At 42.3% G+C, this 14,150-nt stretch overlaps 2 protein-coding genes across 5 annotated transcripts in view; one reads left to right on the top strand and one right to left on the bottom strand.

Annotated features, from left to right (window-relative positions):
* STX8 (syntaxin 8) overlaps positions 1–12,838 on the bottom strand; it is a 314,660-nt gene extending 301,822 nt beyond the window's left edge. For both annotated transcript variants that reach the window (XM_032280297.1, XM_032280296.1), the window contains exons 1-2: positions 12,412–12,838; positions 8,815–8,914 (exon numbers count right to left, since the gene is read on the bottom strand). In XM_032280297.1, coding sequence (XP_032136188.1) covers positions 8,815–8,914; positions 12,412–12,428 — 117 coding nt within the window. In that variant the 5' untranslated portion in view covers positions 12,429–12,838. The remainder of the gene's footprint in view (positions 1–8,814; positions 8,915–12,411) is intronic.
* A 412-nt stretch (positions 12,839–13,250) lies between these two features.
* Positions 13,251–14,150, top strand: part of CFAP52 (cilia and flagella associated protein 52) — a 63,661-nt gene continuing 62,761 nt past the window's right edge. For 2 of the 3 annotated variants that reach the window (XM_032280294.1, XM_032280293.1), the window contains exon 1: positions 13,251–13,383. In XM_032280294.1, coding sequence (XP_032136185.1) covers positions 13,314–13,383 — 70 coding nt within the window. In that variant the 5' untranslated portion in view covers positions 13,251–13,313. The remainder of the gene's footprint in view (positions 13,384–14,150) is intronic. The other variant, XM_032280295.1, reaches the window with a different exon arrangement.

Genomic DNA, 14,150 nt, shown 5'->3' with positions numbered 1-14,150 from the left:
AATAAAGTTTTCCCCAATTTAATCTATAAACATACATGTCTATTTGAAATCCCATTTGGAATTCTTTTATTGCAGAAGAGGTGGAAATTAAGGCACAGCAGTTTGGTTTTTTCTTTTTTTAAATGAAGTTTTACAAAATTACTCTGACAGAAGGATAAATGAAGGAAAATAAAGCCTATGAATATGTATAATATTCATATGGGCCTTAATCAGATATGAAGTGATTATAAAAAACTACAAGAGTTGACGCTGGCAATTACCAACAGCTTCAATAGAGCAAGAGAACAGACAGCCCAGAAACAAGGTGGCTGTATAAAAATCCAGTGAATGAAATATGAACTACTTCACATGAGAGAAGGAAATTAATAATTTAGTAAATGGGGAAAAAATAAAATTAGACACCTACAGCACACCAAAGTAAACACCAAATATGTCAAAGATTTACATGCACAAACAAAAGAAAGTAACAGGAAAAAAGGTTAAGGAAAATTTAGATAATTAATTATTTATATAACCTCTACATGTAAAAGGCCTTTTTATGCATGGTATTTCCTCCCCCGTTAGAAAAGATCACCAACAAAAATGCTGATAATTTCAAATAAAATTTAAAAACCAATACAAGTTTTAAAATGTCACTTACAAAATCAAGTTAATAGAAAAAATATGTATACTAAATACGCCAGATCAAAGCTTAATATAGTTAACATGTATATAAAGAGAACTTTTAAATTAAGAAACAGGCCAGGCACAGTGGGTCATGCTTGTAATCCCAGCACTTGGGAGGCTGAGACAGGAGGATCTCTTGAGGCCAGGAGTTTGCGACCAGCCTGGCTAACATGGCAAAATCCCGTCACTATTAAAAATACAAACATTAGCCAGGCATGGTGGCATATGGCCATAATTGTAGCTACTTAGGAGGCTGAGGCACCAGAATCACTTGAACCGGGAGGTGCAGGTTGCAGTGAGCCAAGATCGAGCCACTGTACTCTAGCCTGGGCAACAGGCAAGACAGAAAAAAGAAAAAAAAGAAAAGAAAGAAAAGGAAGGAAGGAAGGAAGGAAGGAAGGAGGGAGGGAGGGAGGGAGGGAGGGAGGAAGGAAGGAAGAAAGGGAAGGAAGGGAAGGAAGGAAAGGAAGGAAAGAAAGAAAGAAAAGGAAGAAAGAGAGAGAGGAAAAAGGAATTAAGAAACAAAAAGATTAGGTTAAGGACATTATACAGGCAATTCATAAAGGAAGAAACACAAATACTCAATAAATATATGAAAAGATGTTCAAGACGGCCAGGCGCATTGGCTCATGCCTGTAATCCCAGCACTTTGGAAGGCTGAGGCAGGTGGATCACCTGATGTCAGGAATTCCAGACCAGCCTGGCCAACACGGTAAAACCTCATCTTTAATAAAAATACAAAAATTAACCAGGCGCGGTGGCGGGTGCCAGTAATCCCAGCTACTTGGGAGGCTGAGGCAGGGGAATCACTTGAACCTGGGAGGCTCAGAGGTTGCATGAGCCTAGATCGTGCCATTGCACTTCAGCCTGGGCAACAAGAGTGAAAACGCTAAACAAAAAAAAAAAAAAAAAAAAAAGAAGAAGAAGAAGAAAGAAAAGATGTTCAAGACATAATAAAAAATGCATATTAAACTACTCTATGTTCAAAAGGCTTAAAATGTTATACAACTCAAATCCAGAAAGTCTACATTGAAGAATTCACTTTAACATGGGCAAGAATTTGGCTAGACTTAAAAATCATTTATAATTGGAAAGAATCTAACTGTCAGAGCAGATGACACCAGTGAAATAGATAAGAGCCCTTCATGTGAAAGATCAAACCATATATTTACTAGAAGAAAGCAAGAATAAATTTTTTATAACCTGGAAATAGCAAAAACTTAGATATGACTAAATATACAAAAGCAATTAAAGATTGACAGCCAATTTCATTTAAAAAAAAAAAAACACACTCACAAAACTTTCATGAGAAAACTATCACCAGAAAAGTCAAATGTCAAATTATAAAGGAAAAGAAATAACTGTAATTTATCACGAGGAGCTGATCTCCGTAATATGTGAGGAGCTCTTAAAAGATCAAGACTAGGGCCGGGCACGGTGGCTCAAGCCTGTAATCCCAGCACTTTGGGAGGCCGAGGCGGGTGGATCACGAGGTCAAGAGATCGAGACCATCCTGGTCAACATGGTGAAACCCCGTCTCTACTAAAATACAAAAAGTTAGCTGGGCATGGTGGCCCGTGCCTGTAATCCCAGCTACTCAGGAGGCTGAGGCAGGAGAATTGCCTGAACCCAGGAGGCGGAGGCTGCGGTGAGCCGAGATCGCGCCATTGCACTCCAGCCTGGGTAACATGAGTGAAACTCCGTCTCAAAAAAACCACATAAAAAAAAAAAAAAAAAAAAAAAAAAAAAAGATCAAGACTAAAAGGCTAATAATCCAGTCGAAAATGGGCAAAAGATGGTTCACAAAAAATATATATATAAATGGCCTTTAAGTATATGAAAGCATACTCCACTTGACTCATTATATGAGAAATACACATTTAAAAAGACACTAAAATACCATTTCTCACTTATGAGATTAACAAAAATTCAGAAGATTCACAGCACCCTCTGTTGGCCAGGCTGGGAAGTGCTCACACATTGCTGGTGGGGTGCCAAAAGTGACAACCCCTTTGAAGGCGGATTTCACAACAGGTTAAAAAAAAAACTACATAGGCCCTGGTTTGTGAACTCACCTTTAAAAGACATCTACATACATAATTTTTTTAAAGGGCAAGTTTATTTACTGTGGTATTAATCACAACAGCACAAGACTGGAAGCAATCTAATTGCCCTTTCTTAGGAGACAGGTTATATGAAGAATGTTATATCTACCCTAAAGAAGAACAAGGAATATGAAATAAAATGGAGAGATTTCTGTAATACATTATTAAGTGAAAAGATCAAGATACAAAAGACTGTCTCTCAAATATATGTATATAAATACATATATATCATATATATCGATGTGTGTGGGGGGGAGAGACAGAGTGAGAGAGGGAGAGAGAGGGAGAGGGAGGGGGGGAGAGAGAGAGAGAGAGAGAGAGAGAGAGAGAGAGAGAGAGAGAGACTCATTGACCAGGCTGGAGTGCAATGGCACGACTTCAGCTCACTGCAACCTCTGCCTCTTGGGTTCAAATGATTCTGCTGCCTCAGCCCCCTGAGTAGCTGGGATTACAGGTGCCCACCACCATGACCAGCTAGTTGTTTGTGTTTTTATTAGAGACAGGGTTTTACCATGTTGGCCAGGCTGGTCTCGAACTCCTGACCTCAGGTGATCCTCCTGCCTCAGCCTCCCAAAGTGCTGGGATTACAGGCATGAGCCACCACACCCGGCCCAAAAGAGTATCCTTTATATAAAAAGAAGAACATACACACAGACACACACACACAGAGACATACATATACACGCAGAAAGGCTTATTTCTGCAAAAAGTGAACACAGGAAGAATAAACCAGAAATTAATGAAAATAGTTACTCAGAAGAAGTAGGTTAAGAAGAGGTAGAAAAGAGAGGAATGAGAACAAGACTTGGAGTGTCACTTTTATATAATTTTGACTTCTGAACAATGTAAATGTTTTACTTATTTAAAATTAAATCAAAAAAGTTGGAAAAAGCAACTCCTGTAAATGAATTAAAAACAGAAACGAAGGATAACATAAGACAGAAAACAAGAATCAATTATTGCAAAAATCCTCAACAAAATACTGGCAAATTGAATCTAGCAGCAGATCAAAAAGCTTATCCACCACAATCAAGTAGGCTTTATCCCTGGGATGCAAGGTTGGTTCAACATATGCAAATCAAAACATGTGATTCATGACATAAACAGAAATAAGACAAACACTACATGATTATCTCGATAGACGCAGAAAAGGCTTTCGATAAAATTCATCACCGCTTCATGTTAAAAACCCTCAATAAACTAGGTATTGAAGGAACATACCTCAAAATAATAAGAGCCATCCATGACAAACCCACAGCCAACATCATACTGAACGGGCAAAAGCTGGCAGCATTCCCCTTGAAAACTGGCACAAGATAAGGATGCCCTCTGTCACTACTCCTATTCAACACAGTATTGGAAGTCCTGACCAGGGCAATTAAGGAAGAGTAAGAGAAGAGAGGAGGGGAGAGGAGAGGAGGAGAGACGAAGAGAGAGGAGGAGAGAAGGGAGGAGAGAGGGGAGAGGGGAGGGGAGAGGGGAGAGGGGAGGGGAGAGGGGAGAGGGGAGGGGGGAGGGGGGAGGGGGGGGGGGGAAGGGGGAAAGGGAAGGGGAAGGGGGAGGAGAGGAAAGAGAGGGAGGGAGGGAGGGAGGGAGGAAGGAAGGAAGGAAGGAAGTAGGTATCCAAATAGGAAGAGAGGAAGTCAAACTATCCCTGTTTGCAGACATAATCTTATACGTAGAAAACCTCATATTCTCTGTCCAAAAGCTCTTTAAGCTTATAAACAACTTTAGCAAAGTCTCAGGACACATAATCAAAGTGTGAAACATCACTAGCATTCCTATACTACAACAGTCAAGCCAGGAGCCACATCAGGAATGCAATCCTATTTACAATTGCCATCAGAAAACAAAATACCTAGGAATAGAGCTAACCATGGAGGTAAAAGTCCTCCACAAAAAAACTATAAAACACCGCTCAAAGAGATCAGAGATGATGCAAACAAATGGAAAACATTCCATGCTCATGGACAGCAAGAATCAATATTGTTAAAATGGCCATACTGCCCAAAGCAATGTATAGATTCAAGGCCATTGCTATTAAACTACCATTGACATTTTTCACAGAACTAGAAAGAAGTATTTTAAAACTCATATGGAATCAAAAAAGAGCCCAAATACAAGGCAATCCTAAGCAAAAAGAACAAAGCTGGGCTGGGCACAGCAGCTCACGCTTGTAATCTCAGTACTTTGGGAGGCCAAGGAGGGTGGATCACCTGAGGTCAGGAGTTCGAAACCAACCTGTCCAACATGGTGAGATCCCGTACTACTAAAAATTCAAAAAATTAGCTGGGCATGGTGGCTCTTGCCTGTAATCCCAGCTACCCAGGAGGCTGAGGCACGAGCACTGCTTGAACCCGGGAGGCAGAGGCTGCAGTGAGCCAAGATCATGCCACTGCACTCCAGCGTGGGTGACACAGCAAGACTCTGTCTCAAAAAATAAGGAGAACAAAGCTGGAAGCATCTTGCTAACCCAACTTTAAACTATACTATAGGGCTATAATAACCAAAACAGACATAAACCAGTGGAACAGAATAGAGAACCCAGTTGCCCGGGCACAGTGTCTCAGGCCTGTAATCCCAACACTTTGGGAGGCTGAGGCAGGCAGATCACTTGAGGTCAGGAATTTGAGACCAGTCTGGACAACGTGGTGAAACCCGTCTCTACTAAAAATACAAAAATTAGCTGGGCATGGTGGCACACACCTGTAATCCCAGCTACTCAGGTGGCTGAGGTGCAAGAATTGCTTGAACCCAGGAGAGAGAGGTTGATGCAGTAAGCTGAGATCGTGCCACTGTACTTCAGCCTGGGAGATGAAGCAACACTGTCTCAAAAACAAATAAATAAACAGAGAACCCAGAAATAAGGCCGCACATACAACTATCTGATCTTCGACAAACCTGACAAAAATAAGCAATGGGGAAAGGATTCCCTATTCAATAAGTGGTGCTGGGATAACTGGCTACCACATGCAGAAGATAGAAAATGGACCCCTTCCTTACACCATATGCAAAAATTAACTCAAGATGGATTAAAGACTTAAGTTTAAAACCTAAATCTAGGCCGGGCGTGGTGACTCACGCCTGTAATCCTAGCACTTTGGGAGGCTGAGGTGGGTGGATCACCTGACGTCAGGAGTTCAAGACTAGCCTGGTCATCATGGTGAAACCCCATCTTTATTAAAAAAAAAAAAGAAAAGAAAAAAAACTCTGGAAGGCAACCTAGGCAATACCATTCTGGACATAAGAACAGGCAAAGATTTAATGACAAAGACACCAAAAGCAATTGCAACAAAAGCAAAAATCGGCACACAGGATCTAATTCAACTAAAGAGCTTCTGCACAGTAAAGGAAACTATCAACGGAGTGAACAAACAATCTACATACTGGGAGAAAATATTTGCAAACTATGCATCTGACAAAGATCTAATATCCAGTATCTTTAAGGAACTTAAGCAAATTTACAAGGAAAATCCACCCATTAAAAAGTGGGCAAAGGACATGAACAGACACTTTTCAAAAGAAGACAGACATGGTGCCAACAAATATAGGAAGAAAAAGTTCATCATCACCGATTATTAGAGAAGTGCAAAGGAAAACCACAATGAGATACCATCTCACACCAGTCAGAATGGCAATTACTAAAAAGTCAAAAACAAATAGACGCTGGAGAGGTTGCAGAGAAAAAGGAACACTTATATACTGTTGGTGGGAGTGTAAATTAGTTCAATCATTGTGGAAGAGGGTGTGGCAATTCCACTAAGAACTAAAAACAGAAATATTATTCGACCCAGCAATCTTGTTATTGGGTAGACACCTGAAAGAATAGAAATCATTCTCCCATAAAGACACATGTATGTGTATGTTCCCTGCAGCACTATTCACAGTAACAAAAGACACAGAATCAACCTAAATGCCCATCAGTGGTAGACTAGATAAAGAAAATGTGGAACATATACACCATGGAATATTATGCATCCATTAAAAAGATCGAGATCATGTCCTTTGCAGGAACATGGATGGAGCTGAAGGCCATTATCCTTAGCAAACTAATGCAGGAACAGAAAACCAAAAACTGCATGTTCTCACATTCTGTAGGTTATTTGTTCACTCTGTTGATATAAGAGAAGGCTAAATGGTGAGAACATATGGACACACAGACGGAAATGACACACACTGGGCCCTAGCAGAGGGGGGATGTTTAAAGGAGGGAGAGGATCAGGAAAAATAATAAGTACTAAGCTTGGCTGGGCGCTGTGGCTCACCTATAATCCCAGCACTTTGGGAGGCCAAGGTGGGCGGATCTCGAGGTCAGGAGATCGAGACCATCCTGGCCAACATGGTGAAATCCTGTCTGTACTAAAAATACAAAAATTAGCTGGGCATGGTGGCACACACCTGTAATCCCAGCTACTCGGGGGGCTGAGATGCAAGAATCACTTGAAATGGGGAGGCAGAGGTTGCAGTGACCCAAGATCACACTACTGCACTCCAGCCTGGCAACAGAGCAAGACTCCATCTCAAAGAAAAAATAAATAAAATAAGTACTAGGCTTAATACCTGGGTGACAAAATAACATGTACAACAATCCCCCACAACACGAGCTTAACTATATATGACAAACCCACATATATACCCCTGAACTTGAAAGTTAAATTCTTAAAAAAATAATTCAAATAACTTTGAAACATAATAACCTCAGTAATTTAGATTCGTCTAAACTTTAACAAATTCAAATTTTGAACTTAGTGTTTGTCGTGGTACTTTATGCTAATTCTGAAACTATTTTCTGTAAACTGTAAAATAGACCAAACGGGTAAAAACATACTGATGCTTTTGGAAACTAGGATTCTCACTGTGAGAGAAAGAAAATACAAACTTGGAATGGGGAAAATAAGGAAGAAAGGTGTGGTGTCAGATTTGAATCAGAGGCTTATATTTTTAATCATAATCACAAGTATAAACTTGTGATTTCACAAAAATCTATTTCCTAGCCAAATCCCACCACTGTTTTTATACAGCCCATAACTAAGGATGGTTTTTACATTTTCTTTTTTTTTGAGACAAGGTCTTGCTCTGTTGCCCAGGCTGGAGTGCTGTGGTGTGACCTCAGCTCACTGCAGCCTCCACCTTCTGGGTTCAAATGATTCTCGTGCCTCAGCCTCCTGAGTAGCTGGGATTACAGGCATGTGCCCCCATGACCAGCTAAGTTTTGTATTTTTTAGTAGAGACAGGGTTTCACCATGTTGCTCAGGCTGGTCTCGAATTCCTGACCTCAAATGATCTACCCACCTCAGTTTCCCAAAGTGTTGGGATTACAGGAGTGAGCCACCACACCCCATCTGTTTTTACATTTTTAATGTAAAATGTAAAACTTATAACTATCCTTGTGGTGGTAACAGAAACTCAAAGACTTGAAGACATTGTCTCTTGGCCTGCAAAGACTAAAAGATTTATTATGTAGAGGAAGTTTACTAACCCTTGAACTAGACTATAAAATAGAAATGTTTAGCTGGACGCAGTGGCTCACACCTGTAATTCCAGCACTTCAGGAGGCCAAGGCAGGCAGATCACCAGAGGTCAGCAGTTCAAGACCAGGCTGGCCAAAATAGTGAAACCTCATCTCTACTAAAAATACAAAAAATTAGCCGGGTGTGGTGGCAGGTACCTGTAATCCAGCTATTTGAGAGGCTGAGGCAGGAGAATTGCTTGAACCTAGGAGGCAGAGGTTGCAGTGAGCTGAGATTGCACCATTGCACTCCAGACCAGCGACAGTGCAAGTCTCAAAAAAAAAAAAAAAAAAAAAAAAAAGAAATGTTTATGGTAAAACAGGAGAACTTAAATATGCTATGTTTCATTTAGTCTCAATGATTAAATAACTATTAACTGGTTGGCTATTATGTCCATTCAACACATGCAAGCAGATAGATCATTATGTACACATACGCACGGAGAGCCTCAAAGAAAGATAGGAGGGTTGTTTGAGTTTTCAGCTCTCAAAGCTCAAACAAATCATTGTGTACTAATTCCCTCCTGGTATTACCTTTGGTGTCTTTTCACCTTTTCTTTCATACTGATTCCGTTGTTGAATTTTCTCAGCAATTTCTTGGGCAATTTGACAAGTAGAATCGTATGTGGAGAACCTGCACCAAGTCATGAAAAGAGAAAATGTTTAAGGTTATTTTTTTTGTTTTTCTTTCTGTTTTGATAAGGAGTGTAGCTCTGTGGCCCAGGCTGGAGTGCAGTGGTGCAATCTTGGCTCACTGCAACCTCCGTCTCCTGGGTTCAAGTGATTCTCCTGCCTCAACTTCTTAAGTAGCTGGGACTGCAGGCGTGAGCCACCATGCCTGGCTAATTTTTTTATTTTTAGTAGAGACGTGGTTTCACCATATTGGTCAGGCTGGTCTGTTTAAGGTTCTTTAAAAGAAATTTTTGCATTGTCTAAGTTTGACATTTTCATTCTAGTTAAAGAATTCAAACAAAAGGGGAGAACAATAGCATTACCCGTAAAAGCAACATGGACTGAGTGGTATTTACTATGTGCCAGGCACTATTCTGAAGGCTTCATTAGTAATAACTCACTTAATCTAAACAGGAACACTATGAAGTGGGTGCCATTACCATCTCCATCTCATACAGGAGAAAATGAGGCACAGAGGCAGAGTGACTTGCCCAAGTGGTACTGCCCGCTGCAAATCAAGGCTGTCTTGCTCCAGAGCTGGGGCTCTTAACAACTGTGCCATTCTGCCAATGATAAAGCATTTGGGGGCCTCTGCTGTACTGGGCAGTGGAGAAGACAGCAGTGAACAGAATGAACACAGTCCCTGCTTTCACAGAGCTCATATTTTAGGGAAGGAAACTCATAAAACAAAAACTATGGCAGGTGTTGACAGGTGCTAAGAAGAAAAATGCAGCAGGACAAAGGGACAGAGAGTGATGAGGAGCTGCTATTTAGAATCAGGTGACACTGAGGCAAGGTGAAGAAGCTGGCCTCAGAGATGCCTGGGGGACAGCTCTAGGTCAATACAGACCTTAAGTCTGATAAGAAACATTTACAATCTATTCTCCCTAAAGCCTGCTACCGAGAGGCTTCATCTGCATGATAAAACCTTGGTCTCCACAACCCCTTAGCATAACCCAGACATTCCTTTCTATTAATAATAACTCAACCAATTGCCAATCAGAACATTTTTAAATCTACTTATGACCTGGAAGCCCCCCAACCCCCTTTGAGGTATCCTGCCCTTCTGGATCGAGCCATCATAAAACTTACAGGTATTAATTCATATATTATTCTCCCTTAATTGTATAAAAGCAAGCTGTTCCCCAATCACCTCGGGCACATGTCTTCAGGACCTCCTGAGGTTGTGTCTCGGGTGCATCCTTAACCTTGACAAAATAAACTTTCGAAATTGATTGAGACCTGTCTCAGATACTTTGGGTTCACCGTATCAAGGGCCTTAAAAATGTTCATACCCCCCAGGCGCGGTGGCTCACGCCTGTAATCCCAGCACTTTAGGAGGCCAAGGTGGGTAGATCGCCTGAGGTCAGGAGTTTGAGACCCAGCCCGGCCAACATGGTGAAACCTCGTCTCTACTAAAAATATAAAAATTAGCTGGGTGTGGTGGTGAGCACCTGTAATCACAGCTACTTGGGAAGCTGAAGCAAGAGAATCGCCACAACCTGGGAGGTGGAGGTTGCAGGGAGCCGAGATCACACCATTGCACTTCAGCCTGGGCAACGAGAGCGAAACTCTTGGCAACAGAATTTTTTTTTTTTTCTCAAAAAAAAAAGTTCATACCCTTGAACCCAAATAGTTCTATTTCACTTTCAACAGTCTAATGAGAAATCCAGTTAGTCAAACTAATTGAGAATAACAAAAAAAAAGTATAAATGCTTTCACTTTCAACAGTTCTAATTCCTCCTTCTAGGCAAAGAGCCCAAGGAAATAAGAGATGGAACAAAGGGACTGCCTTTGAGATGAAAAAAAAAAAATAAAAAAAAATAAAACCTAATACTAGGAGAAAAATAAATTACAGTCATCCATGTGATGCACTATTATGCAACATTAAAAAATTATGTTTTCAAAGAATGTCCAATTATTATAATATATATATACAGATTAAAGTAACAAGTTCATTGTTTAAAAAAATCAGTAATGGGCCAGGTGTTGTGGCTCACGCATGTAATCCCAGCACTAAGGGAGGCTGAGGTGGTGGATCACGAGGTCAGGAGTTTGAGACCAGCCACGCCAACATTCTGAAACCCGTCACTACTAAAAATGCAAAAACTAGCCAATGTGGTAGTGCACACCTGTAGTCCCAGCTACTCAGGAGGTTGAGATAGGAGAAACACTTGAACCTGAGAGGCGGAGATTGCAGTGAGGCAAGACCGTGCCACTGCACTCCAGTCTGGGTGACAGCAAGACTTTGTCTCAAAAAATAAAATAAAAAAGGATATGGCTGGGCACGGTGGCTCATGCCTGTAATCCCAGCACTTTGGTTTGGGAGGCCAAGATGGGTGGATCAGAAGGTCAGGAGATCAAGACCATCCTGGCTAACATGGTGAAACCCCATATCTACTCAAAAAAAAAAAAAAAATCAATAATGGCTATTTCCAAATTACAGAGTTAAAGATGCTATTTATTTTCCTGTTTGCAAATTTTCAATATTCTCTAAATTGAATACTATCAAGTGGTGTATATAACTGTTAAAATTAGGTTTAAAAAATCAATGTTAAATTAAATAAATGGCCCAAATAACCTAGATTCCAGATAACTCAACTTTCTTCTTGCAATCCATTCTTCTAATATCGAGGCTGTTGGCAACTTAAACAATTATAAACTATATTAGAAATAACAACATAAGACATATATTCCAACAAGAACGATATGGAGCTGTAACATGTTTTTAATGATTAAGCAGAAAGGTCAAGTCTATCATGCTACAACAGGATGTTCCTTGGGATCAAAACTTGCATCTTTCATCATGCAGTCCTTGGGATTAATTGCTAAATAAATGACCCTATCACCTACTATTTTACTGCAAAAGCTACTGCTAAAAGAAAATTCTTCACAGTATTAACTCAAGAAAGTGTAAAATGCCTTATAAACAAGTGCACAATTTCCCTCCCAGATTCCTGCAAGTATCTGGAAGGGCCCCCAAGATCTAGGTCTTAGTCCCAAGTGGCTACTAACTGGCTGGTGACCATGGATTCTGAACCTTGGTCTCTCCACCTGTGAAATAAGGTGGTTCACAGGATGGACGGACACGCTACAAAAAGGTTATTTTGACTTCACTTTTACAGGAGTGCAGTGAAGCCCAAACCGGCCAGCTCCACAACCAAGATGGGCGGGAAATCCCCGCTGCGAGATGCAGCCCAGAAAAGCTAGAGGAATATTTAGAGATTTGGCTCAAGTCCTCAGCTCTCCAGCGGACCACCTGTTCTCCTTCCCGGGCCACCCTGGCAAGGACCAAGGGTGGCGGGATGTGGCTGAGCCCCCTCAGTAGAGGTAGGGTCTCGTTGCCCCTCCCCTCACCCGAAATGCCTCCAGCGGCCATGCGAAGTGGTCGCTTCCTCCCCGGAAGCCCGGCCGCCCCGAAGGTCCCTCAGCGCACCGCCGCCCTCACCCGGGGCTCACCAGGGGTCCGGTGCCATAGTGCAGACTCCGCCCGCCGCTCGGACTCTTCCTGCTCTTAGCAGCTGACTACGGCGGCCCGCGCGGCTCACTCCCCGCAGTTCGTCCCGTGCGCGACCGGAGCCTGGAGTTTGCCAAGTGAATAACTAGGGCCTTAGAACCACGATCAGAGAAAGGAAACTGCTTCCCTGGGGACAGTAGGTTGGAGCAATGTACTCCCACCAAGAGATGCGAACTGCTGAGCTCAGTTAAAATTGTGAATAGAAACTAAGCATTTTCCCAGGAAGATGGGAGCGCTGTAAGACCTCTCTCTAGCAGTTACTTAAAAATTCATCCTGCTTCCAAAACAAAAAACTAGATTGCGGTGAGACTTGCACCCTATATAAACTTATTATAACCTACCTTAAGTTAACTTTCTGATATGTACATTATACCTCAATAACGTATTTTTAAAAATCTTCAACAATTTTTTCACGCGGCTTCAAACAGGGGCCCAAAGAAGTATCAATTATATATTCTTTTATAGTGGCCTTCCCATCAGTCCTTTACGCTTGATTACCTATTTTTTAAATGCCATTCATTTGGTGCTTGATTTTAGAGTTACCAGGAAGTCACAGACTCTACACGAGGGGATGGAGGAATTAGTTCTGTGCAGTTAGTGCCATCCCCTAAATTTCCAGAGAAATAGCTCACACAGAAAAGAAAAGAAGAAGAATCATCTCACCCCATCCCTCCTCCCAGCCCCCATACCTCTTAGTTCCAAGAATGCTAATGAACTCGAACTCGGCAGGGTGGGTTTCTGCACGGGCGTGGAGCTGGCGCGCATGCGCTTGCTCGTTACCATAACGACCAGGAGACGCTACACTTACCCGGTCGGAGAACAAAATAAGCAGAACTTCCCAGAGATGGATAACGAAATTTCGCCGGAGGCTCAAGTGGCGGAGCTAGAACTGGACGCCGTGATCGGCTTCAATGGTGAGGCTTCCAGCATCTCTAGGCTGGCTGGTTTAGGAATTCGGAGGACGCATAGTGCAAGCAGGAACAGTGAGACAACGAGGACACCTGAAAGGCAGTGTGGGACAACGGCAGGAGCCCTGGCCAGGGACAAGCACAGGAGGACCCGCACAGCCCGCCCCGCCCCAAGGCCTTGGAGAGTCACTTCCTCGCTCCGAGCCTCAGGGAGCGTGGGGTGGTTTTTACCGGCTCGGACAAGCGCGGGCACCTAAAAGGGACCACATTCCTCCTCACCAGGCGGGACGGATGAGTAAGGGTGGTTGGAACTCTTCTCCCGCTAGGTCAGCCCTTCCTGGCTCTGAGACCCACGCCGCTCTCAAAGCCCTAGGCCCCTTCGTAACCATACAGAAGGATGCTGTCTGTGTCGGCCCCTGGGACTAGCTAGGAAATCTGCTAAAATCCCGGATGGCTACCAGCAAGAAAGCGCTGGGAGGGATGTGTATTTGAGCAACCCCCTAAGGGGATGATCTTGGTTCTCTAAAATCTTAAGGAAGGTTTCTAAATGGTGAGGATTTCAGACCAGGACTGCAGGGGAAGGGGACGCCAGGGGGAGCTGAAGGTGAAGAGACGAAGTGTCTAGGTCGCTCTGCTGAAATCTTATTTGTGACTGCCTATTGTTTTGAACGTTCAGGGAAGAAAAACTGTTGTGGGGTTTTGTTGTTAGTTTTGAGAGGTTTTGGTTTTCTGAGGGATGAGAAAACAATGAATTAGATTTTAGGAGAAGCAAA

This window comes from Sapajus apella, unplaced genomic scaffold (assembly GCF_009761245.1).
Source record: "Sapajus apella isolate SASKATOON/1434 unplaced genomic scaffold, GSC_monkey_1.0 scaffold12, whole genome shotgun sequence".
Classification (NCBI taxonomy): domain Eukaryota; kingdom Metazoa; phylum Chordata; class Mammalia; order Primates; family Cebidae; genus Sapajus; species Sapajus apella.
The sequence above is the reverse complement of the archived record's forward strand: the minus strand, read 5'-3'. Positions and strand labels throughout refer to the sequence as shown.